Here is a 27285-nt window from a genome sequence, read left to right as displayed (position 1 = left end):
AGTAATAAATACATTCACATTCCTCTATTCACTTAGGTAGGGAATCAATTAATCAAAACTAGACTATAACGTCTAGCATATATTTTTTATTTTGTTTACAACTTCGTAGCCTTATACACTTTGGAAAATTTTTTAAGAAATATACAGAATGACACTAAACCTAATATTATAACGTGTAAAATATTCGTTGTGAAATTATTTTCAATTTACAAAATTTATATAATTGCAATAAAAAAGAATAAGAAGAGTTGCAAAAACGAAAAAAAAATTTGGATTAATATGAAAACATGCAAATTAAAGTATATAAAAATATAATAAACTGATTTTAATATTGTCATGATTTTAAGAAATATCAAGAAATTATATTATAGTACTACAAATCGTATTGATACTCTACAGTTGTAAATTTGCCAAAACGGTTTAAGCTTGCTGTAATATATATTGTGTATATATGAAATTTGTTCTTATACAGAAATTTTACTTCTTTTGCTCAGTAGACTCTTAACCATGTAACTTTGCTATAATGTGAATCAGCACGTTAACTCTTAACTATCAGTGCTTTTATATATCATTAACTCTGTAGTATATAATTGAATTATAGAAGAACTCTATTTGAATAGGTGAACATTAAGTGAACACTTTTAATAGACTAGTAGCAAATGCATTCAAAGGTATTAGAATACTGATGATTGATGATTCTAATAACTGATTTTTAATAATATAACAGAAAATATCAAAAGTCGAAGACATAGATTGGTATTGGGATTTTTATTTTTATTTTATGATTTTGTTCTTTTTGTGCTTAATTAAAAATTCATTTTGATTTACTTGTATAATCTATAGATCAATTTTTTTTTATATTTTTGGTCTTTATAAAAAAGAAATTTTGTGCAATATAATTAAATTACTATAATATTTTGATATTAAATTTATTGTATGTAAAAGTTCATCATATATTATTAAAATATAAAATATAATAACTAAAAAACAATCATAAAATAGGTTTGAAATCACGAAAATATAAAAAATATGTATTTATAAATGCTGTCATAATAAAATTGAAACATATTAAAAAAAGATAAATATTATATAAATGGCAAGATAGAAATTATGACTTCATGTGATATAAATCTACAAATTAGGTAAATAAAGTCTCAATATATTATCTCTACTGTAAATACGTTAAAATCAAATATATTAATCTTCTTAATTATAAAATCTCTTTTATATTAAGATAATCTTTTTATAAAATAATTACAAAATAATCTTTCTGTTCATTAAAGTAGTCATTAGAGTTTTGGAGTGACGTACGTGTTACGTCAATATTATAGTTTTTTGCACAGCATTTTGGTAATATTTCCTATTAGAAATATTTAAATTCTTGATTTTGTGGTTCACATCAATATATGATCCTAGCAATTTAAAACGTTTGCTAGGTTGTCATAGGTTTCTGGTCTTCATTCCGTAGCTTAAATACTGCGAATATGTCTGGGTCTACGCACCAGTAAACAACAAGAAGTTAAACCAGAACTAACCTTTGCTAATTCAGACATACGTAAGGATCTGGTTGGAAACTCAATTTTTTCTGCAAAAACTTTACTTGATTGTGGAATCTCATCTTCTGATCTATGAATTAGAGTTCCATTAACATAAAGTACATTCGCTGCAGCATCTTCAGGCACAGTTAATGTTTGGTAACTATAAGTTGCTTCCCTCTCAATTCTCTGCATTATAAACAATATATTATATAAAAGATGGGCAAATTAAAAAGATATAAACAAATGTAAAAAGTAATGATATTTGAATTACAAATAAATACCTTCAAGACTTCTTGAGATTCTTTTCCAGCACCTACACAAATAATATCAGGGCCAGCCATTGTAACTAAACCTTTAAGACGCTTGGATTCAGCAACCTATAAACAATAATTAAATAAAAATATAAATATTTTCAATCTCAAACAATAATGAATTGTAATCATGAATGCAATAATGATAAAATTATTAACCTTTTCTTTATATTCATGATATTTATACTATTTCAGATATAACTTAGGTTAGAACAAAATAGATACATATTTAGATAATTTAAGCATCATTTTCATCAGTTAGCTTTTATAATAAACACAATGCATAAAAAGGAAAATGAAAAATGAATATATATATGTAAGTCCTCTGTAGCATTGCATAAGAAAAATAATTAAGTAAAATTGATGGAATTACTATTTTTTATTTATGAGTTTAATATGCATAATAAGAGTAGCAAATAATGTATCTTCAATCAATCATTAAAATTTTATAATTATAGAAATTAAAATATACTTTTTAACAAAAATATTTTTGTATATTCTACATACACTTTTTTATATATACTTGTTATAAAATTGATTGAAGTTGCACAGTACAAAGTTCAATATGACAAATTTATGCAAAAAGATACAAACATTAATCACATGCAAGAGTGAAATATGATCTTGTGTATCAGTGTATGTATGTGTTTCATGTGCACAATTACATCAAGCCATAACTTACATACTATGTATATAAAACTCCATTTCTGAAAGCATTCTGTTTAAAATCTGTAATGGGTAATTGTAAAAAGTATATTCACAAACAAATTTGTTGGAACCGTGCAAAATTGTGTTTCTAAATCGTGAAATCTTTTTTCGATATAATATGCAAAAGAGAGTCAGTCTAATACACCCAAACCTGAATTGGGGCTGAGGTAAGACTCTCCACTATCACCTCTTCACCACCATCACCCACCTTAAATGAATACCAGAATGGTAAGTTGTTTGATCTTAACCTTTTGTTGAGGTCAATCATATTTTATAACCTATATGTGTAAGTGTGTGTGGTCTCACGCGCATTTATGTTATGTATCATATAAGTAGCTTTAAATGAGTTTTCTTAATATAAGTAGTAATATTTTTTAGTTTAATATTTACTAAGAAAACTATTTGGTAATTCATATGGAACTAATAATATAGACTATAATTATTAATTTAATATATGCTACTACAAAATCCAAAGTACAATTACCCATATCATATATTATTACATGACTTCATTAAACTAACTTTCAAGATATAATAATAAAGACTACATTATATAGATACTAATAATACAAAAAAGTATATTTCTAAAACAATCACAATACACATATATGTTTTAATTTCTTTATAACACATGATACTCATTGATGACACAGATTATATAATGAAATAAAAATGTTAAAAAATATCAAATAAAGTCCCATTATGCAAACAACATCAATTCCTTTTTACTTTAAGAGATATTTAATGAAATAATTCATGCATTATTTTACACTTTTAGAGTAAATATAGATTTATATAAAATAGAGGACTGAAATATTAGTGTAATATATATTAAAAAGCAGATGACTATATAAATTATATTAAATACTAGTAACATAACTTTTAATAATTAACCAACCTTAATAGGTACACATGGATATTCTGGGAATGCTGCTGCAACTGCTCTTGCACCTGCTTCATTAGTATAATGAGACAATCCAACAAAAAATTCACGACCTATAATAATCAGTTACTTCTGTTTAGTAATTTGGTTGTAAGTTCATTAACTTAATATTAAAAACAAAACTTACCAGTAAATAAAACATCTCCTCCATCTAGACGAGCATTTTTGTCAGCTATTTCTATAAGAGGAATTTCCAATTCCTTCTTTAAAACAGCTCTAATTGTCTCAATCTGGAATTAGATCATCATCATTTTAGTTATTCACACACTGGAAACATTACAGAATAATAATGTTAATACATGTAACAATGTAATGAAGTTATATTCTTTTTATGCGAATATGCACAAAATAATTGTCCAATTCATATTTTTTAATTTAATGTTATAATTTGATATACAATATAGTATATTGATATATACTTAAAATGATATTTAATGATTTAGATTTTCTCTTAAATAATACAATAGCATAATAGATTGAAATTTCATTATTTATATAAAATAACAATAATATAATTAGAAACTATTTATTAATTACTATACGATTTTATAAATATACCTCTTTTAGGCGCGATGGTTCATTGGGCCGTGCTATAAGTGCAATACCATTGCACACAACTGCGATATCTTCGACAAAAACACAGAGCGGTGAATTTTCATCCGGTGGCATTTCAACAACGTCGATGTCGAGTTCTCGTAGAAGCTGAGCAAGTGCCAAATGTTGAGTTCTAGCTTCATCTAATGTGACCTCGCCTCTTGTACGAAGCGAAAGAGGAATCCTACATAGAACTGCATGAGTATAACGATGGAGAGGCATGGTGCTTCGATAGAAAGGCTTCCGTGTCAAAGTTTATCTGAACTTTATTACTTCTCGTTTATGTAAATTATAATACAACGATCACAGAACTAGTTCTACGTTTCTACTAACTTCATTGGAACGCCGATTGCAACAAATGTAGACTTTGACGTTTATGTAAAAACAACAGCAAGACAGTATTCTAAACATTTACATTTGTAATGTCACCAGATCGTAGCGTAATTTTGAATTTTTTAAATGTTGGATTAAAACTTTCGTTTTTTATTACGGAAAATTAGTTAAAAATATTAAAACCTTACAATAATACAATAAATATTTATTAAATGATGATGTAATATAAATAGTATTTTAATTGTTATATCCTTATGTTATATCCGGAAAATAATAGATTGGCAGTGCTGAATAGAAGTGAATTGAAACATGCAGAGGTACTGTGATTTGTCAAACATTTAAACGTAATTTGGAGGTGTTATAATATAAGGATGAAGTAAAAAAAATTTGATCTACGATGACATCACAAAATATGTGATAATTATGCGTTTTAAGTTTGTAAGAACGTTATTAGTGCTTGCACTACTAGCTAATATCATTGTGTGGCACAGAATATGGAGGTTATTTTCAACGCAAAACACTTTGCGGTTGTTGACACCAACTACCGTAACACCTGATCCTCCGCAAAAACTTCATCGGCGATTAGCTCGATTAGTAACTGTGGTTATACGACAATTTGAAACCTTTGAAAATGATGTAACTTCCACTGTAGAGTCTGTGTTAAGTCTTTTTCCTACTATACCAATTTTAATAGTAAGCAATGAATTACCATATCCTCCACTGGAATTGGACTTTGCAAATGAAAGCATGCAAAATGTTAAACTAATAAACTTGCAACCGGAATTTAATAAATCTTATGATGAAAGAAATCCACTATTTTATATACGTACAAAATACGTTTTATTTTTACCTGATGGTAGTAGGCTTTCTACTAAGCAAAGCATGGAAGTAAGAAATACGTTATATATAACATTATTACTTTATTGTAAGGCAATAATTTGCTTTTTTTAATTGTCTTATATCAAATATTTTTCAGGAAATTGTATCACAAACTACAAAATTAGGTGCTGTAGGTGTACCAGTAGGAAGTATAACTTTAAATTGTGTCAATATAAATTTAAAAGTAAAAGAATGGAGTCTGAAGTTTTCATACATAACAGGCACTGAATGTGATGGAATAAATGGAAAACATGCTACAATGCTTGAGGCAAAATTATTACGAAAATTAACTGATCCTTTCTTACTACCTTTTACAGATGCATTATATATTCAAACAACTGCATTAGGTGTAAAGGTTTGTACTTTATATTTAATTTTTAACAAAGAAAAAGTTTTTATTAATTTTATATACCTGGAGGTTTTACTTATTATTTCTTTGTTTAAGTTTATGATTCAAATACTATGATCCACGATGTTTAATATATAAAAATATACTAATAATAAGTAAAATTTATTCAAGTAAATAATTTATTACATGTTGTCAGATTCATATGTTGTCAAATTATCATTTCAACGAAGGAAAATCATCATATAAAGGTCCGCAATTCTTATGGAAGGTACAACAGTTACATCAAGATCATGAACGAACTATGTTTGAAAAATTGGGAATTAAGAAGGTTACAAGAGCTTCCAATTCTATAGAATGGTATGGCTGTTCTAGAGAAAGTAGTAGATGTTTTGGACCAGTCATAAATGGTATTCCATCTTATCTTCATCAAAATCGGTTTACTCCACCTTGCTGCATCTCAGGATTGAGAAAAGTTGCTCATCATGTGTTTAATAAATTAGAAGAAGTTGGTATCAGATATTGGTTAGAAAGTGGATCTTTACTTGGTGCTATGAGAAATGGTGATATTTTACCATGGGATCATGAAGTACAAATAGGAGTAAATCGTGATGATCTCTCAAGATCATCATGGTTAATTCAAGCCATGGATAAACCTGTTGTTGACAATCATGGTTTTGTCTGGAAAAAGGCAACGGAAGGTGAATTTTTTAAAGTACAGTATTCAAAGGTAAACCATTTAACTGTAAATATACTTCCATTTTATGCAAAAAATGGATCTATGCTTAAAGATGCATGGTTTTTAAACAATAAAGATTTTCCAGAGCAATTTCTTCATCCAATGTCAAGTATCGAATTTGCTGGCAGACAAGTGCCATGCCCAAATAATATTAGGGATTTTTTAGAATTAAAATATTTCAGGGGTGTGATAGAAAATCCAGAACTCCCTGGTAAAATTTCTTTTCAAGAGTTTCTTCATTAAAAATTAATCTTGTAGTAAGTCATATATGAAATTGGGAAAGAAATTTTTCCAAACTACATAATTTAAATTATCTAATCTATAATTGTCTCATCTACAAATATATTTAGGCTTTACAATCTATTTCCATAATTTTAATCATCCGAATTAGTATATCCTATGAAAAAATTGTATTGGGAATACATTATAGCATTTTCGAATGAGAAATATTATTTTCCGATATTTTATAAGGTTACGCGATTTTATGCTAGAATAAGAATTATTACTAATTTGGCTAGAAATTTAGTATGAGAACAAAGGAAAGGTTCTATAAAATGTCCTTAAAAATGTAGATGTTATATATTTTCTAACATTTATAATAAATATATAGGTACTTAAATTTTAATTGTATTTAAATAATTGCGTATTGGAGATAAAAAATTTTCTTTTTTTTGTTTCATTAATAATGAATTGTCATGATATCAAGTTCCTAAGAAAGATTCAGATTGTTTTGAATGTAATATAGTAATGAAACTTGTTGGTTAGATAATTATAAAATACATTTTTTTTTTTGTAAAAGAAATATTGTTTATAAATTGATATTATGATTTTAATTTCTTGCATATGCATTGTCAGTATTAATTATAGTATTAAATATTTCATTTCGATGTTTTATACAACAAATAGGTGTGCCAAAGATATAAAAATTATTTAATTTAATGAATAATATACTTTTTATATTTTTAATATGTATTTATAATCAATATTTTTGTATGTTATTTAGTATTTTTATATATTATTTTAAGATTATTTCTATTTGATATTATATGTTCCTAAATTGTTTTACATAAATGGTAATATTTTTTCATATACATCATTTTTTTTCGAAAAAATAATTTGTTTAATAACATTTAATTTGATATAACAACTTATATATAAATATTTCTTTGATATTAAAGAGGTAATTAAAGATAACAGACACTGTGATAGCCAGTGCTTAATACATTTGAAATATCAGAAAATAAGATTTGTGTAATAATAATGCTTGTATTAAGTTTATAAGAAATTGTGCATACTGTTGAATTAAAACTTACTGAATTAAAACATTTTTTATAAACATTACTCAAATTTTTCTTTATAAGGATATTACAATTTCACTTGGACCACTTTTCTTATAATATTAGCTATTATTAAATACGTAACTCGATATTTACATTGATATTTTCTTGATTATTATCCTTTTTTAATACATATTAAATTTCATATACAAATTTAGGTAACAACAAATATTATTATATGTATACAATTAATGTCGACTATTTCTGAAATCACTAACTTATTCTTTAAAAGTATTTAAAGATAAAAGTATTTAAAGACTTATTATGAAACTGTGTGGTACTGTTATATATGGAATTGCAAAAACTTTAATAATTCTGTTTACAAAGGAATGTATTAAAGTAGTTTCATAATCGTTAATAATTGCTTCTAGTCTAGAAGACATGTTATAATAATTATATAGATAAGTTTAGATTTGTAAATCATTCTAAATTTAGTGCCAATTTCTTCATATAAAGACATAGATATTAATATGTATTTTCTGTTATAGCAAATGTTAATAAAGTGTTGATGTTTACAAAAAATTAGAGAATATTATAATTTTTTATTATAGTATTATACAATAGTGATGATTATCATTATTACCTGTAATATATAATTTTCATATCTAAACAGATTTTATTTTAAAAAAGCACATGCAAATATATTTGTGATTAAAAATATGACTTAGATTTCTACCCTTATATCTTTTGGTGGTGGTAAAATAGCTGGTTCACGTACAAAACTTAATAATCTTTCTAATTTCATAATTTCTAATTCTCTATGTGTCAAATGAAGTTGCCTCTTAGTTGGTTTTACTTTTAATCTAAGGTTTGGTGACAATTTCAATGTATTTATGGTACCTCTGTTGACGAGACATGAAAATGGAATTGTATTATAACATTATTCATTAAACATACAATTATATTATTGAATAAAACTATAAAATAATTACATACTTATCATCGCCCACTATAATGAATGGTAATTTATTGTTAAATGCAAGTCTAGTTAGTTTATATTTTTTTCTGCTAACAACTGGTTGACTACATATTGGTCGATATTTATTTACATTCAAATCAAATACTGTAACTTTCCCATCATTTGAAACACAAGCTAATACTGTTGAACTATATGGTGCCCATTGAACATCTCCAATGGGAACGCCAAGATCAAACATAAATAAGGGTTCCCTAAAATAGTGCATACTTAACAGATAAGAAAAAATTAAGAATTTAAGAAAACTATGAATGTAATTGAAACTTACATCCTATCATCTTCCCATATTTTTATTCTCCAATCACCAGAACAACTTGCAAATATGCTGGAATTGAATTTATTAAATACTATCCGGTAGACTGGCATATTGTGTGCTTCATTATAAGTTCTCATATAAACACTACTATATGCTGTATTGCACTTATAAATTGTTCCTTCTTCTGTTCCTACTAAGAATACATTTTGATCTGCAGGGTGAAATGCTAGACATGTTCCACAACCTAATAAATTTTATTTTTTATTTATTGGAGCTTGTTAATCTTAGAAATTATATTAATGGTATAAAATATTCTCACCCTTAAGTGTAATTATTGTACCATCTGGCCCAGGTATTGGTGGTCTGTCCAAAAAAAGGGTCATCACAGTTGTCAAACCAAGATTATTTTCACTTAATATCCAGTAGTTTACTTTTCCATCAATGCTAACACTGTAGAATGCTAAATTACCTTCTTCCGTGTCTGGTGCCCAATGTACCTTGAACATTATATATTATAAATATTGTATTAATGATAAATACATATTGAAATAATTAACACAGTGATGTTGTTAGGCATTTTAGATATTTTTATTTGTAATCAACAAACCTCCCACACAATACCTCCATGTTTTTGAACAACATCATTGCTTCTATATTGAGGGGCTGTAGGTGGCAACATAATATTATAAACAGCAACAGCACCATCCATAGTACCTTTATCATTAAAAAAGACAATATTATAGTAATGATATTATAATAAAAATGTACTATATAATACTAGTTTTTATTACCAATAACTAAAAGATGTGGATGTTGTTCACTGAAGTCTAAACACATTACGGGAGATTCTGTTGGACAGATCCACTCTGGATATGATGGATTTTTTAAACTAAATAAGCATACTGTTCCATCTATTATCGAATTACTAAATGACACTGAAATATTTTGTATATAAGTATTTGTATATAACCGAATTTTTATATTTTTTACTAACTTGTCCCATATGAAACTGCAAATAAATCATAATATCTACTATTGAAGCATAAATCTGTAACATCATGTTTCTTGGTTTTTTCATAATGAAATTTCCATAAAGGTAGTAATGAACCTTCTCCAACTTTAAATTCATCACTTGGATCATCCCAATATCTGTAATCTAATAATATTTATATTAAATATTTCTCTAAATAAAGTTTTTTTGGGAGTCACTGAATTAAAATATTAACCTTGCGCTATTTCATCAAAAATATTTTGATTTACCATTCGTTCCAATGTTTTTGCAGCTTGTAACATTCTACATGTTAATGCTGTGGATTCAGTTTGAGCTTTTTTCTTCATATCCTCCTTCTTCAGTTGTAGAAATGGAATTCTTCTTTCTCTTTCTTTTTCACGTTGTTGTTGAGCAAAATCTTCCTAAGATATATATTCATTCATATTTCTAATTCATATAATTTTGAATGATTTAATTCAAAATAAAATACATACCTGATACTCATCAAAGATTGTCCATTGAAAAACATGGGTATTAAATGTCTCTGTTGGAGGTGGTATTGTTTGGGTACTCATTTCCTATAAATTAATATAAAAGTAATTAAATAGATCTTAGTCTATAAAATCTAAACTGTTCTACACTTACTCGCATAGGATTGGTATAAGTTAAAGCAGCTCTTTCACAAAAGTTAAATTGATTTGGTATTTTTTTTGGTTTTACTCTTTCTTCTTCATGATCATCTTCATGGTCAGGTTCAGGTTCATGTTCTTCACGATTTTCAATATTTTTTCAAAATTTTGAATTTTAAAATTGCTTTTTACTTTTATCAAAAATAAATATTTGAAGAGATTTTTGTAACTTTCTCTATTATTATAATTAATCATCTTACCTTCTTGCTCTTCAACATCTGCTCCTTCTTCTTCATCTTCTTCCTCTTCTTCTCTTTCTTCCTCATCATCATGTAATATGGCTTCTTCAAACGGAGTATCCACTACAATAATATATTTAAATGTTACCTAATAAAATATTAAATTAATTGTAAACTTCTTATATTTGTATTTATGGAATTTTACCAACAAGTCCTCCTGCCAATTGTATTCTAGCTTCTTCAGAATCTTTATGCAATATCGATCCAGGAACACTTAGAACAGTTATTAAATGTGGTGGAGGAGGTAATAATATGAAACTTTTTAATTTCCATGACCACTCAACTAGAGAATCTGGAACTCTTGTGTTATGTATAGTCAGAACTCTTGCAATCTCTTCTTGTAATTCCTAAAGTTTTATTTTTTGAATGTATGATGTTGGAATGTATGATGTTTCAATAATGAAAAGGTGCACATACTGCATCTGATAATACTAGTTGATCTTCTGGTTTTAAGAAAACTCTTCCTCGTAACCAATCCATATCACCACCACCTAGGTCCATACGGCTCTTCAAGAAGCTTATATGCTAAACATAAGTAAGAAAATAGTGATTAATTCTTTATTAAAAGAGTTCGAAATTTTATTAAATTAAATAAAATGTGTGAAATACTAACTCTTGCTGGTTCTTTCGATACCTCTGCCACTTTAGAAAGTGTTCTCTTTACTAGTGATGGACGCATGATTCTTGGATTAAAACTTACTTAATATCCAACTACATAGAGAAATATTGCAAATTAGTGTTTATGTTTATTATTATATAAAAGTTATTATTTTCTCTCTCTATATATATTTTTATTCTTAATTTTTTATTTTCTCATTTTCTTTCTAACAATAATGTAATTTTAATATTATATTATAGAATAATATTTATTCAAATTCTTACAATTTAAAATAATAATATTAAAATTTTTCAGTTTATAAAAAGATATGGAATTTCGTTTGTATATTTGTATTAACTAAATTGACTTTTGTACTAGATGAATAGAAAACAGTTCTATTATAGTAAACATATATTAAAACACTAAATAAAAACTAAACTGAAGTTCTTTATATCTCTTATTTTTCTCAATAAATACATAGAAATAAGTTCTGGTTTCCTAGGAAACTTGTTATACTATCATAACATTTAAATATTATCTGTTTTAAGTTAATAATTCTGTCATACAATATAATAATTTATTTAAGTTACGCCAGGATACAAATTTTAAAGCTCTGAAAATTTAAATATTCGGTGGTTTATATATTAAAAATTTAAAATTATATTATAGTGTTGAATATATGCATAAATAAAGGAATATAATATATTGTGCTCAAATATATTTAATTGTAAATTTATATACATTTAGATAGAGGTAGAGTATACATTTAAACATATAAGATTATCTTTTAAATAAGGGCAATATTTTTAACATATTGTGTGTGGTTATATAGAGAAAGAAAATCAATAATGGAGCATACCATGATAATGTAAGCATGCTTCCTACTAGATAAGTCAGAATAGCTTGCAAATACTTGTGAGTAACAATTTTCAGATTATCTTTCATTAAGCATGGTTTTATATAGAATGTGCATTATATATAAATTGTATTATATTTCAGAATAACTTATTTTTTAAGTACTTGTTAGTACTTGTATATAAAAGATGACAGTACATAAATTAAAGGTGGAATGTGTGCATTGTTATTGAATATTTAAGTGATAAGAGGTATTATTTTATTAGTTATTTTAAAAAATGTTGCTATATTTATACATGTGGTTATGTGTATGGAAATTTTGTGTAATTGGAAATTTAGAAATGTCTTACCTTCATTTCAGATGAATTGAGAGATTTGATCTTTAGTTTACAATACATTTTTATTTTGTGATGGAAGATAGTGGAATTGACAGTGATCCAAAAACCACTAGTCATACAGAAGATGAAAGACTTTTCTTGGTAAATATATACTCCATAATATTATCCATTTTATAAATTAAAATTAAAATAAATAAATAGAGATAATAATGAAAGAGACACAGTGCTTTATTTCTTTTTATTTTAGGGAAGCGATAGCAGTTGTAGCAGCAATCAGACACAGACATCACAGCATAATTCTACTACTAAACAATTGCAAAGAAAGCTTGGTATTGAATTGTTAATTGTTGTTTTATAAATTACAAATATCACAATATTTACAATTTCCTTTATATGTTATCTGTTTTGGGCAGAAGCACGAATTGAACAAGCTAAACGTATTCAGCGTAATTCAGATTATGTGAAGTTGCCAAAATATGATAAGGGATGCGGAAGTGGTAGTAGTGCTGCTGGTCTGATTTCTATTCAAAGACTTCCTGTACCAAATAAGAATAAAGAACATCTTCCTCTTGTTGAATATTGGCATAGTGATAGTGAAAGGTAATTAGTAATATATATATTATATATGTAGCAATTCTTAGTATAGTAAATATAGTACAGTTATGTATCTTATATATTTTTAGTGAAGAGGAACTGACTCTTTTTTCAACAATTAAATCGAAAGATTCCTCCAAGCATAAGCAAGATCTAACTGATACATTTAGCATTGAAGAAATGAGTGAAGAAAGTGAAGATTCTTTAAACTTAGGACCTGCACAATCATCTCCGGAGCTCAAATTTATGAAATCTTATAAATGTACTGGTGATTGCTTTCATTGTCAGTGTCACATATTATAATTCATTGTTATGTATATATATTTTGAATATGTTATAGATTAATTATTTTTTTGCATTATTAAATATTAATTTAATCTCTCAAAGTTTTATGTAATTATGTAATATGAAAGATTTTATATATATCGAATGAAAACTAAATATATCAAATATATATAAGTTAGATCTATTAAAATGTATAATTGTCTCAATATCTTCCATAAAATGATAAATATTAAGAATAATGAATGAAAGTTGTATTTTACATTCAATTATAATGACGTTTGATGATTAAATGATGTTCAAAAAATCAAATTAATTGCTTTAGTGATTGTATTATGCGAGCAAAATGATACGCGTCTTATTCGTGACTGAAGTAATTATTGTTAAGGAAATTATTCAAATAGTGTTTCTCAATTGTGCATCGGCAGACCTCGTAACGTCTATTTTGTACGAAGTTGCAGTAGGTAATATCCGCCGCTGTCACTTCAGGATATTACTTAAGCCTTAAGACATTGCTATAATGGTGCCGTGCGAAAATTTCAAATTGGTAAAATGATGGTAGCGTGTTGTGGCGGGATTTTATGACTGTGTAAATAAAATTTTGCAGCTAATGAAATTAAAAGATCATATAAATATATGTTTATTTTTTCTATTTCTTTATATTAATAATAAACTATCTTTGTACTTTTATTTGGTATTTTTTTCTGTGACATCATTGCAAAGAAACATAATACCGTATAGGATCACCCAATAGACGTTTCTGAAATAAAGTCGTATGGAAATCTTGTCTTGTACCAGAGAAGAAATTTCTTTTCTGTTTGTACCAAACGTATACACAGATAACCTGAGAAAATGCGGTCCCCTTCGTAATGCGCGGTTTATTCTGTAATCTAGATCGTCCTCGGGGAAAAAGACTGCGTACTCCATTTCTTGTTTTCTGCAAGCAAACAGTTCCACTATATTTTATACCGTTATAGAGGTTTCCCTTCTGTATTCCCACTCGTTATATCTTACCTGTCCGATCTGGTGTACATTGTGCGTGCCTAGAAAAATTCTTTTAAAAAATTCCTCGAGCTATGTGTATGATACAGAAGTCTATTGCACATTGTTCACGAATTCTTTGTCAAAGATATTATTTCCGAGATATACATATGTGCCTGTATTAACATTTTTTCTAAAAGAAATTTACTAACATTTTACTTTGATAAATTATTGTAGCTTTCTATTAATTTGAATACTTAATAATAATTAATTGTATTACCTGTTTTTCACGTTTGATGTGCCTTTAATCTTTACACATTACATACTTATATAAATGTAGTTTCAATATGCATACAATGAGCTGAGATACGTAGGAAGCACAGGATTAGCATAAGAAAGGGTGATCCTTAAGTTTAAATAAATATGCGTCAATAGAAGAAGGCAGAAAATCCATTTGACAATTACGTATCTCTTGTTTAAGCAAATATTTATTTTGTACTTTAAAGCTGTACGTTTAAAATAAATATAACGTTGGAGTAAGTAAAATATGTGTCTCCTTCTTTTCCGAAAATATTTTAATGTCTGTAAAGAAAAACACAACTGTTAAATCGGTAGAAGTATTTTAGACAAAATTTTGTACGAAAAGATAAAGTTGTATTAATACAAAACATAGAGCCGCGATAGTTACGCAGGTTTGATGTTGTAAGTATTAACACTCATAGCAATGAGATGAGCATCGCGGTTATTCGTAGCAGCATCTTAGCACGATGCAAGTAAGTAAGTACGTACTTCCCATGAGTTCATTGCTCGCGAAACCCGGCAGCTGTAAATGTGTCTGTGTAGAGTTAATTGTTTTTCTTGCCATGTTCTCCTCTCTTTAGTCCTTCACGAAGAGAATTCCTTTCAAATTAATTTAACATATCTATACAATCCTCAAATTCAGTTTCCGAATTACTACTCGTCGCAATTGTTGCAAATAAATCACTAAAGTTTGAATTGTCGTTTAGACGTAGATAGGATTCTGTAACCCAGAACGAGTTCCATTGGGGCATTCCTTGTCCCAAGACGAATGTAGATAGATTTGTGGGATTTAGGATAAGTTAAGATCGTTCGATGCAAAACTAGTGCTATTGAACTTTTTCGATGTAGTGATTGATATTAGCGGGATCGTTCGACTTGTCTAAGCGTAGTATCTTCTTATTTTTTCGCTGATTCTTGTGGTAAACATAGTTTATTCCAGTGAGGATATAGAGTTGTTGCTCGATTCAAGACTGGTCCTGGCGATGTCTTTGGACTCTGGCTTGTTATTCTCGGTTTCTGCTTGTATTCTTTAGCCTTTCAGGTATATATGAATTATGGACATTTTTATGTAAATATATGATTGCACTTTACCATACTTAAACGTACTATATAGGTTTTGCGCGTATAATGTTGTTAGTTTTTATTTCCCATACAAACGTAGCAAACAAATCGATGTAGTTACGAAGGTTTTTTTTGGAAGCACATTCTACGTACGTTACGCCCTCCTTGTATAATAAGAATATCAGCAATTGGACCGCTAATTAATGGCTCATACGTATTAAATTTATTCTTCTCTCTGATATTTTGGCCAGTTCAATTTTTAATGAAGCCCACCGCCGTGGATCTTACAGAGAGGAATTAACAACCTGTTGTGCAGGAGATGGTGTTTGGCTACATGATATTTTTGCATACAGAGTGAAACATTTATCTCCCGATACTAGCTATGCATTGTTACAATTTCAAAGAACTTCTTTTACTTGTTGAATACTTTAGCTTCTTTAAAAGTGATATTTTTTAAATTTACAGCGACAGACATTATATTTATTTAAATCATTTTTTGTTTCACATAAGTCATAAGCATTGCACATATTAATAAAAGGGAGGTAATCAATGATTTTATTAAAAGTCACTCTGTATATGTTGCGTAGACTCGGCGTTTATAATACTCGTAGCCGCAAACTGATGTATGATTCGTGATACATTGCATATGAATATTTAAATACACCTGGTCTCTCGTATTGCTCTCGTATGTATAATATTATATGAGAGAGATATATTCACGGGATGCGTCGTCAACACCATCGGTACAGTCATAAATTATGCGAGAGTTATGGTGTATTTTGTAACCAATTTGAAGTAATAAATATCATCTCCTTTGAGAACGTGACAACCTGTAATGTGAGTGCCGCTAATGTCTTTTCATTTATTCGTACGTAACATGTGAAAATGAGAAAGAGATTGCAACCAAAGATAAACGCCGATATCGAGATTAATTTACAAATTAATTGAAAATCATTTAACTGGCATCATTTTAACATCTGCCAAAATCGGATTATCAACTTTAGTTTTGCTCTGATTATATTTATTAATTTCTAGATATTTGTAAAACTACAGAATGGTATGGAGTTTACTTAAATGAATAATTGGGTCTATATGAATGAAAATTGTTCATTATAGCGTTTAAATTTAGATTTTACGGTCTTATTTCTAACACGGCAGCTACATTCTTTTACGTAATAAATGAACTAATCTAATGCGGTGCATTGCGGTATAGTAATCGACAGAGGTGCCGATTTACCGGGCCACCAGAGACTAAACTTTACCTTCGTATCTAACACCAAACCAGTAGAACCGGATTTCGTGAGAATATGTCCCCCAAGGCTTCAAAAAGGCGACTAAAATGAAGAAGCATAGAAGAACTTCGTTGGTACGTAGTGCAGTGTTTAGACATTATACCGAAATTACGCATCAACCGTGACTTTCCTCTTGAACACCTTCTGAAAGTTATTCCATACCTTAAGTGTGATACATCTTGTACACAGAATAACATTAAATAATTATTCACCATAAATAACAGATGTTAATGCAATAGCCTGGCAGTTACGATCAGTTACAATCACACCGGAAGATATTTTAATGTTGTAGCGACTATTAGAAGGAGACAAAAGTTTGTCGTCTTCAGAGGCTGAACAATAAAGTATTGTGAATTCTTCATACGTGAGAAAGACGGTTGAATAGTAGTGGCTCATTAAAAGGAAGATACGTTTTACGATCTTCTATACTTTACGCTATTCTAAAACCACAGAAAGCTTCACTACCTGTGAAATCAGCTCGATCTTCATTTCCTCATTTTGTTCTACATATTTTCTAAACTCTACGCTATTGAGCAAACAATCATTATGTCAAATCTCATTCCCATTATCCTACGATCATGCTAAAATTAGACAGCACGTTTATCAAGGATAATATGCAGATGGCAAGTAGTGTATTTTTTTCATCTTAATTCTTCCATTCGAATCTCATGGTATGCACATTACTCGATTCGGTTGCCTCTGTGCGCTCAGAGATTACGTATCGCGATCGAACTGCAATTGAAAGTGCATCGACCGTCCGTTTTCATGTCAGGCTGAAAAACAACACGGATCGTTTGCCTTTTGTGGTGGACAGATAGAGCGAGATAAAGCGGAAAAAGGGAACGCGCGACAAAGACAAAGCCGGTGTTCTGCTCTGACCATTACTCTCGGGTCTCGTGTCGATAATTTTTAAGGTCGACGCGGTTCGCGATCCCTGCGGAATACCGGCGAGAAGTTGCACCGGCATTCTGCAACGGCGTCGAGGCGCCGCGATGCGCAAACATCCGTTGTGCAAAGGACATTGGCCGATCGATTGGGACTACGCCAATGAATCTGTCCCGTAACGGGGCTCGAACTACGGTCCGCTGCTCGGCGTACTCGAAACCCATCGCTTCCTGTACCAACGGCTTTTTTTCTCGAACGACCGGGCTTAATTAAATACCGGTAGACCGAGGCATCCGTGTCCTCTTCGCGGAGAGGCCACGCTTACGTGACTGCGACGCGTGATTTTACCTTGCTAAGGCCGGGAATGGAGAGAGAGAGAGAGAGAAAGAGAGAGAGAGAGAGAGAGAGAAAGAGAGAGAGAGAGAGAGAGGGAGAGAGGCGGTGAGAAATCGCCGCCGATAGGGAAATGTAGGTAACGAACGAATCGCGACTGCTTTCGTGCAGGAAACTGTTTAGAAGCAGCCGGCGAACGGTTCGCCGGTGTTGGGCAACGTTTGCACACCATGTTTCAAGTTTGGCAATCATAAAAGGGAAGATACGCGTTTGGAGGTATTTGTGGAAGATTGAAAAAGCGATAAATGCAAAGATGATTTTAACCTCTAACTGGTAAGGCGAAGTTTATCGCGTCCAAGCATTTCTTACTTTGGTAATGATAGTAATTTGGAAAACAGCTACTGTGAGATGTCGTGCGTAACGGCAGCTACGTGTTAATCAGTATGATTCAATTAGTTTTTAAATACAGTAATAAATATGATGTATATATAATATTATTGTATTTTTTTCGTTAACTGTAAATTTCTAAGGACTTCTATAGAGTTCTGTACATATATTATCATTCAGTTTACGTGAGAAAATGACTACTATACCAGTTATTGGTTAAAGTTGAATCAGGAGTGCATGTTGAATAAGAAACCAGCAAGGGAATAAGACACGTGTTGATTTTTCGATTACGTGTAACTTATAAAATTCAGTTTTCCTCGAATCGATTACGTTTTGGATGGCTGCGGCCGATTCGTAGAAGCGTTCATTACATCGCGTGCATTTTTATGGAGAACCTGCAACGCATCGAAATCGATTTATCGAACGAGTAATATTTTGACGATGCCTCGTTAGGCCATGAGAAATCGAGGCGTCAATAATAAAGTAATGGATATAATTTCCGCTTTGCATATACAGAAACCGTGTTGCATATAGCGATGGAAAAAAGGAGAAGAGTTAAGAACGACGCATAGCTACGCAGCTGGTTGATACTTACGCATACACGCTCGTAGTATAAAAGGACCTGTCTCCATGAATGAAGTCAAGTGACCACGTGACACAGAAAGAACGACGTAAGGAACGTGCGCGTGAAAAGCGTGCCGGTGGTTTACGCGCGACGCCAAAAGTTCAGTGATAGGCGGACAGATGGCGCGGATGTCGCGTGGCGGCTGCTTGAAACACCTGACTGGTGCCTAGCAGTGCAGCATGGACTCGTGCGGCAAGCGCACACTTCTTTTAAAACAGGTAGCACGCGCGGTCTCAGATAATTCTTTTTATTTTCGCGTCCGAGCAGGCCGTATTCAATTAGGCATACGCGAGTGACAGTCGACGAGTGTGTAATGTCCGTCGACTGACAGCCCTTCGTGTGTCACGAATCGAGGGGGATGAGATCGGACGAAGAGGATTCGTAAAGTTTCACCGACCTCGAGTTTCTCATCCGTGAACGGTGCACTCGTTTCGCACGCGGATTCTGTCCTATGCGCAGTAATTATGACAGTTCGTTCGATCTGCGCACTTATCGATTACGCGCCCTCAAAGGGCCAACTTTGCGTCGCTCGAGGTTAAAATGCGCGGGAAAAATGCGCAAATCGTAACGAATTGACGCTTTCGTATATTATATGTAATCGTGTCTCGTCTACGTATAGTCGCGTTCGTTTGGGTTTGAATAATATGCGAGGATTGACGGCCGGTACGCGATTCCGGCATTCGAACTTCCCGCTTCGAGCGCTCGATAATTTCGAGCTTTCCTCTTCGAAGCGCCGATTCTCGCGGCTCGTGAAAATGTGATCGAACGGCATACCCTGTGTCGCGCGACGGATTTTTCGTGCCCGGTAAGCGCAAATCTTTTTTCTATCAAAATGACGGTGAACCGATCGGTGATAATAATGGTGTTGATGCTGGTGACGAGCGTAATTGTTTTGGTTCATACGAAGGACGTGACGACACTGGAGTACGACGATCTTCTTCCGGTGAACGAGACCAACGCCCGGCACCGAGTCCATACAGGTCGGATTGAATGATTTTTGCTCGTTTTCTTCCATCTTTTTCGTTCATTTAATTTATCTAAACTTGTTATTCGATGTTTTACAAATGTATCAAAATTTGAATATTATCGAGATTGTTTCCTATAGATTTTTTAATATTAACGTATATTTATGTGATTATATGTATGTGCATATATATATGTATATATATATATATACACACACACACACATATATGTAATAAATAACACTACTATACAAACAAAAATTCTACATTATGTATTTTGAATACTATCGGTAGTGAACGTACAAATACAAGTTCGTATATGATTTTTCCCATACTTAACGTCGTCAATACGCGACTACATAGTATTATTATTTACATTCGTAAATTTTACTGGATTTACAAGATTTATGGGATAGCATTTTTTAAATAGCTTCCAACATATTTTTATATATCAGTACAGAACCGAAAGACTATTTTTACGTGTGAAAAAGACTCCCTTTTTCCCGTTTTGTTCATCCCATTCAATACATTCGAGTTTTCTCGGCAGTGATTATACACGTCACGATTTGCATTGAATGTCACCGCTCATTTAAATTATCGAAAGTATCGCTTATGTTTGTTGCACAATGTGTGTCACGATACCTTCTTAAGACGTATGACCTTACTGTGAAGAAAATATTAGTATTGTTAATTACATGTACTATTTTGTAAACTATATATCTATTTTCAATTACCCACGCCATATTTTATGATCGTTATAGAAGATAATATAATACTTGAATTATTTTTTTGACTTTAATTTATTCTTTTGGAAGTCTTCACCGTGAAATGAAAAAATAAATAACATTTATAATTGTTTTCTGTTTGCGATATGGCAATTGCACTGTCTCGAAAAGAACAGTATGACGGTGAATGCTTGAACTTTGTTACTCGTCTTGGATTTGCTAGGGAAGAATGACCTTTGCTCTAACGCTTCTGTGAAAGTATTATACGTTCGCCGAGTAAGGCCTTGTGCCTTTCCGAAGTAATCTTCTAACGCACGCCTACTTTTCATGGGGAAATTTCATTTTCCCCTTGGTTTTTGTGTCGTCGAAATTTAAGTGAAATCGTATTTTCGTCAAATATTTCCACACGCCTCCGTGTTTGATCTACGTTGTTATTTATAAATAGAACTATGAAATAATCATAAATTTGCCACGCGCGTTAAGAAACGCCTGGAAAGGCATTATTAGAAACTGTAATCTATTATTCTTAGCGTAATTCCTCGTATATATTAACTTCTAAATATATTTCATGATTCGAATACTTGTAATTAAATTTTCGATATTTCATCCTATTCAAATATTTGTTAATTTCAATAAATTTAAATAATTGTTAAATTTCTATTAAAAATTTTCTTTATTAATTAGAATTAATATAGTTCATCTCATTTTTATTCAATTAATCCTATATCATCGATACTCTGTGTAGTATAATAAAGTTTTCGAAAATTTTTAATTCAAAATAAGCTATCAAGATTAAATAATGTAACGTAATGTAATTGACGATATGAAAAACAAAAGGATTTCATGGTGGATATGTTGGAATGATACTCGATTTATACGGATTCCTCGCTCATAATTCAATGCAAAAGAGGAAAGAGTTTGTAAGATGACTTGACTCTCCACTAGCATTGACGATCACGTATGTCGTTGAACTGCATTGTCCTCGTTGTTTCGATAATTCACGTCGAAGTAACTGGTACTGAGGTAACATCCGTAGCGAAGGTTCGAATTATGTAATTTCTAGCGAAATCCGTCGGTTGGTTGTTTCACTGCTCATTTTTAATTGTGTGCATTATACAGAGAGACAGCTTTGCGACACGATCATTTCGTTTTAATGACACTTCTCATTGAACTTGCTTCATTCGGATGAAACTTTTTCAAATATAGTTTGCTTAATTTTTTTCTTGCTGTTTAACTTTATTCGTTATCGAAACAATATTTGAAATGTAGGAGTAATATAAATTTTAACATTTTGAGTATATCTTTATTTTCGTACAATATTATTCATATTATATACTAACTTTTTACCAAACGTCTTGTAACGTACTAATGCATTTTTGAATTAATTAAACATTTTGAGAACACGCACATGTTCATGTGAAGGTCCTGTAAATGTTCAGATACTTTTGCCAGTCATTATATCCATAATCGCTAGTTTAATTAAACTACTTTATGTTCAAACATTTCAAGGCCAGAATCTCTCATTCCAATTATTTACATTATTTAATTACGCGATTGCTGCCTGATCATTTCATTAAAGGGTTAACGGTGACTAACTAACGTGTCATTCACTTCGTCTAGAAAAATTTCCCACGCCGTAAAAGAATTCGTCGATAGCTATCGTTGGACTATGTCCATCACATTAGCTTTAATCGCATTCGCTTAATTTGCATTCGTTTAGAAAGGCGGAAATGCGTTTCTGTGCGTGTCAAGAGAGGTGTCGTATGCCAACTCGATGAACTCTCAAACGAACGTCTAACTGTGCGTGCAAATTACTTGTGCGATCGCGCTTTCTATCAGCGTACGAACGTTAAATAGAATTTTACGTCGCGTCTCGTCCGTGAACGTGCATGTTCTTTAATCACTCCTGGCCAAACGATAATTAAATCAAAATTCTCCGCTTAAGGATCTTCATGTATACACGCTGGCTGCCGGTATGAAACAATACAGGATATGGTGTAACCTGGACGTGTTGAAACCGTGGTACAACGAAATTGATTCAGAGACATTCTAACCGAGTGGTCGCAAACAATCGATTTTTTTCTAATTTAATAAGGCGAGGCTATGCACATATTCGTCTTCTATCGTTGTTCATTTCTATATATGTATTATCATTGGAAAGGCGTGTTATCTTTATAAGAATTTCCTCTCCATTCCGTGATAATTATTTCGTATAATAATCTTCTAAAGATTTCTTTTTGGTCCGAATAAACAAATTTGAAACATTAATTACTAATTACAAATGATCAAATCATTTGTAATTGTAATCACAATTTATGCTTCAAATAATATTTGAATTATAATCGTCTTTTTTCTAATTAACTGGTTATTAATGAAACATAGCTGCAATTTTCGCCGGATAAGCGAATCAAACATTACGAGTTATTTTAGTACGTGAGACACTGTCTGGCACATCTGATGCATATGCATGCACTAAACGTAAACGTGCTGGCAACGTAGAGTTCTTTTTCAACCTTGGTGCGAATGGTATCCCGTGTACGTGTTGAGCCTGTTGTTAAGAGCTCGGTATCGTACGAATTCTACTAATGGTTGACCGTACGAGCCTGATGTGCTCCGAGCGTTCATTTAACGATACAGCATTTACGATTCGTTGGCATTGTTTACGGTTTGGAACAAGTTCGTTAATAAATCACCTGGCATTTTAAGCATGCGGGACGATTAATCCACGATTGCTGCCTTTTTCGTTCCACAGTTCGACAGTTGCTTGCTGTGTCGTAATTAATTTTCTTTCCACGTAAGTGCGATACTTACGACTAGTGTTGTTGGATTTTTGCTGAAACTCTTCATGTTATTATACGAAACGTTAATGCGAATCTATAGAAACGTTACGTTAAAGCATTCGTAATTCTTTTAAATGATTCGCCAATTTAACAGTTTAATTGCGAAAGAAAATCTCAAGAATTTGTCTAATATTTTTTCGTTACTATTCTTTTGCAGCGTAGAACCTACAATTTTATGAAGTATAAAGAAATTGAAGTAGTCACTACAATAGACTATTTTTTTTCAAATCATGGAAATTCTTGTGTCTCATTCGTCATCTCTTCATCGTCATTTATTTAACTAGCCTCTATAATGTATTTATAGCGTCGTGATTTACAGTGTCGTAATACGTGCTTTCAAATAGTAGTTGCCTGATTTTTTTAACCAACATGTGTTTATGTATTTTCCAATATTATTTTAAAATTCGTGCTGTTCTTTAAAGCGTGTTAGGTTAGCCATTCGAAAATCTTATCTGCAAGATGTAAGTGTTCGTAGAAGTACAGGAAATGAATTAAAGGTACGCAAAGGGAACACCATGCACTACAGCGCATAGGAACTATACGTTTTGATAAGAGAATCTACGTATAAGATCGTGAGCGAACTTCTTATCTTCTTACGTGTAGATAGTTACACGCAAGAAAGCAAATAGGATAAAAGAGTGAATTTCGTGTTAGGCACTAGGAAGCCTCGAAGATTAATGTACAAGCAATGTTAGATGATTGGAGAAGATTTAATTAAGATTAATTCCATCGCTTTCGATGATTCTTCTAATTCGCAAGTATACAGTGTTACGCTGTTATGGAACAAATGTAATTTACCGTTTTCGTGTCCCATCGAATCCAGGAAGTTTCGTAACTGGTCTATTAAACATTAACGTATTGTAACTTAATACCGTTGAAGTAAAGTATTTTCAAAAAATAATTTAATCGATCCTCTAATATCATACAAGTCAGATATAAAATAATAGAAAACAATGAGCGTACGAATAACATTGTGACTCCGTCTCAGGAAGAAATTTAGTTTCAATCGTGACCGTGAACAATCGCGTGCATCATCACGATCTGATTAGAAAAATTCGATAATTATTTGCTTATTTATAATGGACCGAAGTACGCGCAATCTTAATGATAATAATCGTCAGGGCCGCTACGTGTTCCTTAAAGTGTTGCGCATTGCCTTCTACGTGTTACGTGTATGGTCTTGTAATGCGATGCAAGGATTTCAAGGTTTCGCCTATATGGGTATGAACAGTTCTCCTATTCGTCTGTGTTGCGTACACCGATAGGATCCAAACGAGATTTAAACGAAGTTGCAATAAATCATGCATAACTTGCCATTGAAAGTTGGACAGCAAACCAGTTCTCCCGCAATACCCCCTTTTTCCCGCGATTTTATTGCTCCAATTATTTCGCCGTACATATGAAATTGAAATTTCACCAATTATCCGAACAAAATAGAGCGTACCGGTAGATACTAGTCTTATACACTGAATTCGTGACATTTTATTTACTTGAATGCACATTTGCAAACAATCTCAAAGCATGACCATGATGGTAAATAGAATTACAAGGGGAACCTGCATTATTTGAATAACGCTATCCGATGTCATTGAAATCTCGAATAGATTTCAAATTCAGCGTCGTTCTGTTAATTATTTATGACAACACCATCGATTATACCCTTGTATTCGCACGTTATTAAATTTACGTCGTGTAAACTTCGTTACTTTTCTTTTTACCTCCTTCGCGTATCACTTTATACAAAACGAGCTGAGAATTCGAATGTGCGAAAAGAACTTGGCACATTTCGCGGTGTGTTTTAGTAACAAGCCGAGTCATCAAGTTTTCTTGCGTATTACCATTTCCTGCACTGAGCCCTCCGTTTTTTCGGTCTGGTTTTACGAGCCGAGCAAAATACGATCGTTCGCTCGTTCGCGATTCGAAGGGTGTAATTTTGCCACCGATCGCGATTAGGGACATTAACTTCGCTTAACTTTTTTTTGCCGAGCAGATATGGCTTTGCATTCTTCTCGAAGGCGCATAAGTCCGCCCGTTACGTCTGGCACGGTCGTTTCGCTCCCGTTATTATACAGAACAATGAATAGTTAAGATCGCTTTATTGCCGAGCCACCAAAGCTGCTGGTCGTTTCAAAGCTATCATTACAGGAATCAATGACCTCTTCCTTCGCATCTTCTTCTCTTTCGAAGATAACGGAGTCGTCTGATTTTTGAGAACTTTTCTTTGTTTCAATATGAAGAGCTAAGCAGTATTGTTTATCATTCAATTTTTTAAATTTTAAAGAAGGGATGAATAAATTATATAGTGGAGAGAGTAGGAATATCAGACACTAGGGTTTTTATTTATATATACGGTACTGATATCTGTAACAATGATTACAGATTAAGTCAGTATCAAGTGAGTATCAACAGAGATCAACAGCGCTTAACGAGTATCTCCGCGACAAATTATACCGAGTATTTATTCCGAACTATTTGTTGCATTTACGACGCAGTGTACGTCCATTTATTTATTTCAAATATACTCGACGAATTGCGACAGCAACCTATCATCCGTGTTATTTAATTACATCTAACACAACCTAATCTCCACAGATCAAGTATTATGAAGATTATAACATTTTTCTACGATTGTCATTGTAGTGTATCGTTCCTTGGTTAGAGCTGTTCGTTTAAATATTTATTTACACCTGCTCTAAAATTCCATAAATCAAAAAATGAAATAGGTATTTGGCACTTTCGTCCTTGCCTCGATTACTATCGGGACATTCACTTGTACAGTGGGTTATAAACCCTGAAACAGGACTCCTACGAGCTCATGACAAAGCAACTCGCACCTGCTGAAATTGTCCACGCATAGTAGCATTGCTGGAGCGTGAGCAAATGCACGGAAATAACTACCCTGTTGTTTCAAGCGAGCTGCGGGGAAAAATATCCCAAGGTGTATAATTGGTAAATAAAGGGGCGGTGGGAAACGTGACTCGGTGAAAACATTGACGAGAAAAAGGCGTTGGCTCCGCGTCTCTCGATATCGTCGAGCAATAAATCGGTGCCGCGGGACAATAATTATCACACGCGGCGATGTTTTTCGCTTCATTGTATGCCGGTTCCGAGCACGCGGAATGCGGTTTTTCTCGCGTCGTTTTGACGTTCTGATACCTGCTGTTGCGGGCTGTTCAAGATTTTGCTAGCACTGACAGTACAATGGTGCTAACACGAACATTGCCAACGTTTCGCCGTCATAGCTTCTCCAGCTGGAAAGACGCATGCATCGTTACGAGGGGACAATCGTTGGTTTGCGTGGATTCGTTAAATCAATGGAGGAAGGCATCTCCTTTTTTTCTCTT

General features: G+C 31.6%; 5 protein-coding genes and 1 long non-coding RNA gene across 16 annotated transcripts in view; 3 read left to right on the top strand and 3 right to left on the bottom strand.

The window, feature by feature from the left end:
* Nucleotides 1–73: 73 nt before the first annotated feature.
* LOC100647431 (N(G),N(G)-dimethylarginine dimethylaminohydrolase 1) lies at nt 74–4533 on the bottom strand. 2 transcript variants are annotated; one of them, XM_048410859.1, is made up of 6 exons: nt 4059–4533; nt 3628–3730; nt 3456–3553; nt 2709–2765; nt 1820–1915; nt 74–1724 (listed from the first exon to the last, which is right to left on the bottom strand). In XM_048410859.1, exons 1-6 carry the CDS (start codon nt 4314–4316, stop codon nt 1470–1472), a joined length of 867 nt encoding a protein of 288 aa, XP_048266816.1. In that variant the 5' UTR covers nt 4317–4533; the 3' UTR covers nt 74–1469. The 2 variants fall into 2 exon arrangements, with proteins under 2 accessions (XP_048266816.1, XP_012169940.1); XM_012314550.2 differs by lacking the exon at nt 2709–2765 and having other exon boundaries at nt 4059–4529.
* Nucleotides 4534–4657: 124 nt separating this feature from the next.
* LOC100649588 (ribitol 5-phosphate transferase FKRP) lies at nt 4658–7016 on the top strand. Its single transcript, XM_003399542.4, has 3 exons — nt 4658–5315; nt 5404–5661; nt 5852–7016. The coding sequence occupies exons 1-3, from the start codon at nt 4851–4853 to the stop codon at nt 6632–6634; spliced, it is 1506 nt and encodes a 501-aa protein (XP_003399590.2). The 5' UTR covers nt 4658–4850; the 3' UTR covers nt 6635–7016.
* Nucleotides 7017–8363: 1347 nt separating this feature from the next.
* Nucleotides 8364–12809, bottom strand: LOC100649463 (dynein intermediate chain 2, ciliary). 3 transcript variants are annotated; one of them, XM_012314547.2, is made up of 15 exons: nt 12683–12809; nt 11493–11590; nt 11297–11404; nt 11025–11226; nt 10841–10942; nt 10597–10718; nt 10446–10529; nt 10187–10373; nt 9955–10116; nt 9752–9895; nt 9568–9674; nt 9280–9457; nt 8973–9204; nt 8665–8898; nt 8364–8570 (listed from the first exon to the last, which is right to left on the bottom strand). In XM_012314547.2, exons 2-15 carry the CDS (start codon nt 11556–11558, stop codon nt 8393–8395), a joined length of 2106 nt encoding a protein of 701 aa, XP_012169937.1. In that variant the 5' UTR covers nt 11559–11590; nt 12683–12809; the 3' UTR covers nt 8364–8392. The 3 variants fall into 3 exon arrangements, with proteins under 3 accessions (XP_012169937.1, XP_048266806.1, XP_048266807.1); XM_048410849.1 differs by lacking the exon at nt 12683–12809 and adding an exon at nt 12219–12309; XM_048410850.1 differs by lacking the exon at nt 12683–12809 and adding an exon at nt 11762–11847.
* On the top strand, nt 12694–13858 carry LOC100647747. Of its 2 annotated transcripts, none has more exons than XM_020865712.2 (4): nt 12694–12811; nt 12918–12999; nt 13087–13270; nt 13354–13858. In XM_020865712.2, exons 1-4 carry the CDS (start codon nt 12743–12745, stop codon nt 13565–13567), a joined length of 549 nt encoding a protein of 182 aa, XP_020721371.1. In that variant the 5' UTR covers nt 12694–12742; the 3' UTR covers nt 13568–13858. The 2 variants fall into 2 exon arrangements, with proteins under 2 accessions (XP_020721371.1, XP_012169938.1); XM_012314548.3 differs by having other exon boundaries at nt 13084–13270.
* Nucleotides 13859–14078: 220 nt separating this feature from the next.
* On the bottom strand, nt 14079–19501 carry LOC110119763. 7 transcript variants are annotated; one of them, XR_007225918.1, is made up of 8 exons: nt 19382–19501; nt 18993–19181; nt 17394–17954; nt 17152–17325; nt 15317–16719; nt 14808–15109; nt 14561–14734; nt 14080–14483 (listed from the first exon to the last, which is right to left on the bottom strand). It is a non-coding gene; the product is annotated as an uncharacterized LOC110119763 (long non-coding RNA). The 7 variants fall into 7 exon arrangements; XR_007225919.1 differs by having other exon boundaries at nt 14561–14720; XR_007225920.1 differs by having other exon boundaries at nt 14561–15109; nt 17394–17513; nt 17647–17954.
* A 166-nt stretch (nt 19502–19667) lies between these two features.
* LOC100649345 overlaps nt 19668–27285 on the top strand; it is a 216099-nt gene continuing 208481 nt past the window's right edge. Inside the window, exon 1 of the mRNA XM_012314544.3 lies at nt 19668–20391. Within this exon, the coding sequence (XP_012169934.2) occupies nt 20244–20391 (148 nt within the window). The 5' untranslated portion in view covers nt 19668–20243. The remainder of the gene's footprint in view (nt 20392–27285) is intronic.

Source organism: Bombus terrestris, chromosome 12 (assembly GCF_910591885.1).
Source record: "Bombus terrestris chromosome 12, iyBomTerr1.2, whole genome shotgun sequence".
Lineage (NCBI taxonomy): Eukaryota > Metazoa > Arthropoda > Insecta > Hymenoptera > Apidae > Bombus > Bombus terrestris.
This window is presented reverse-complemented; position numbering and strand designations above follow the sequence as displayed.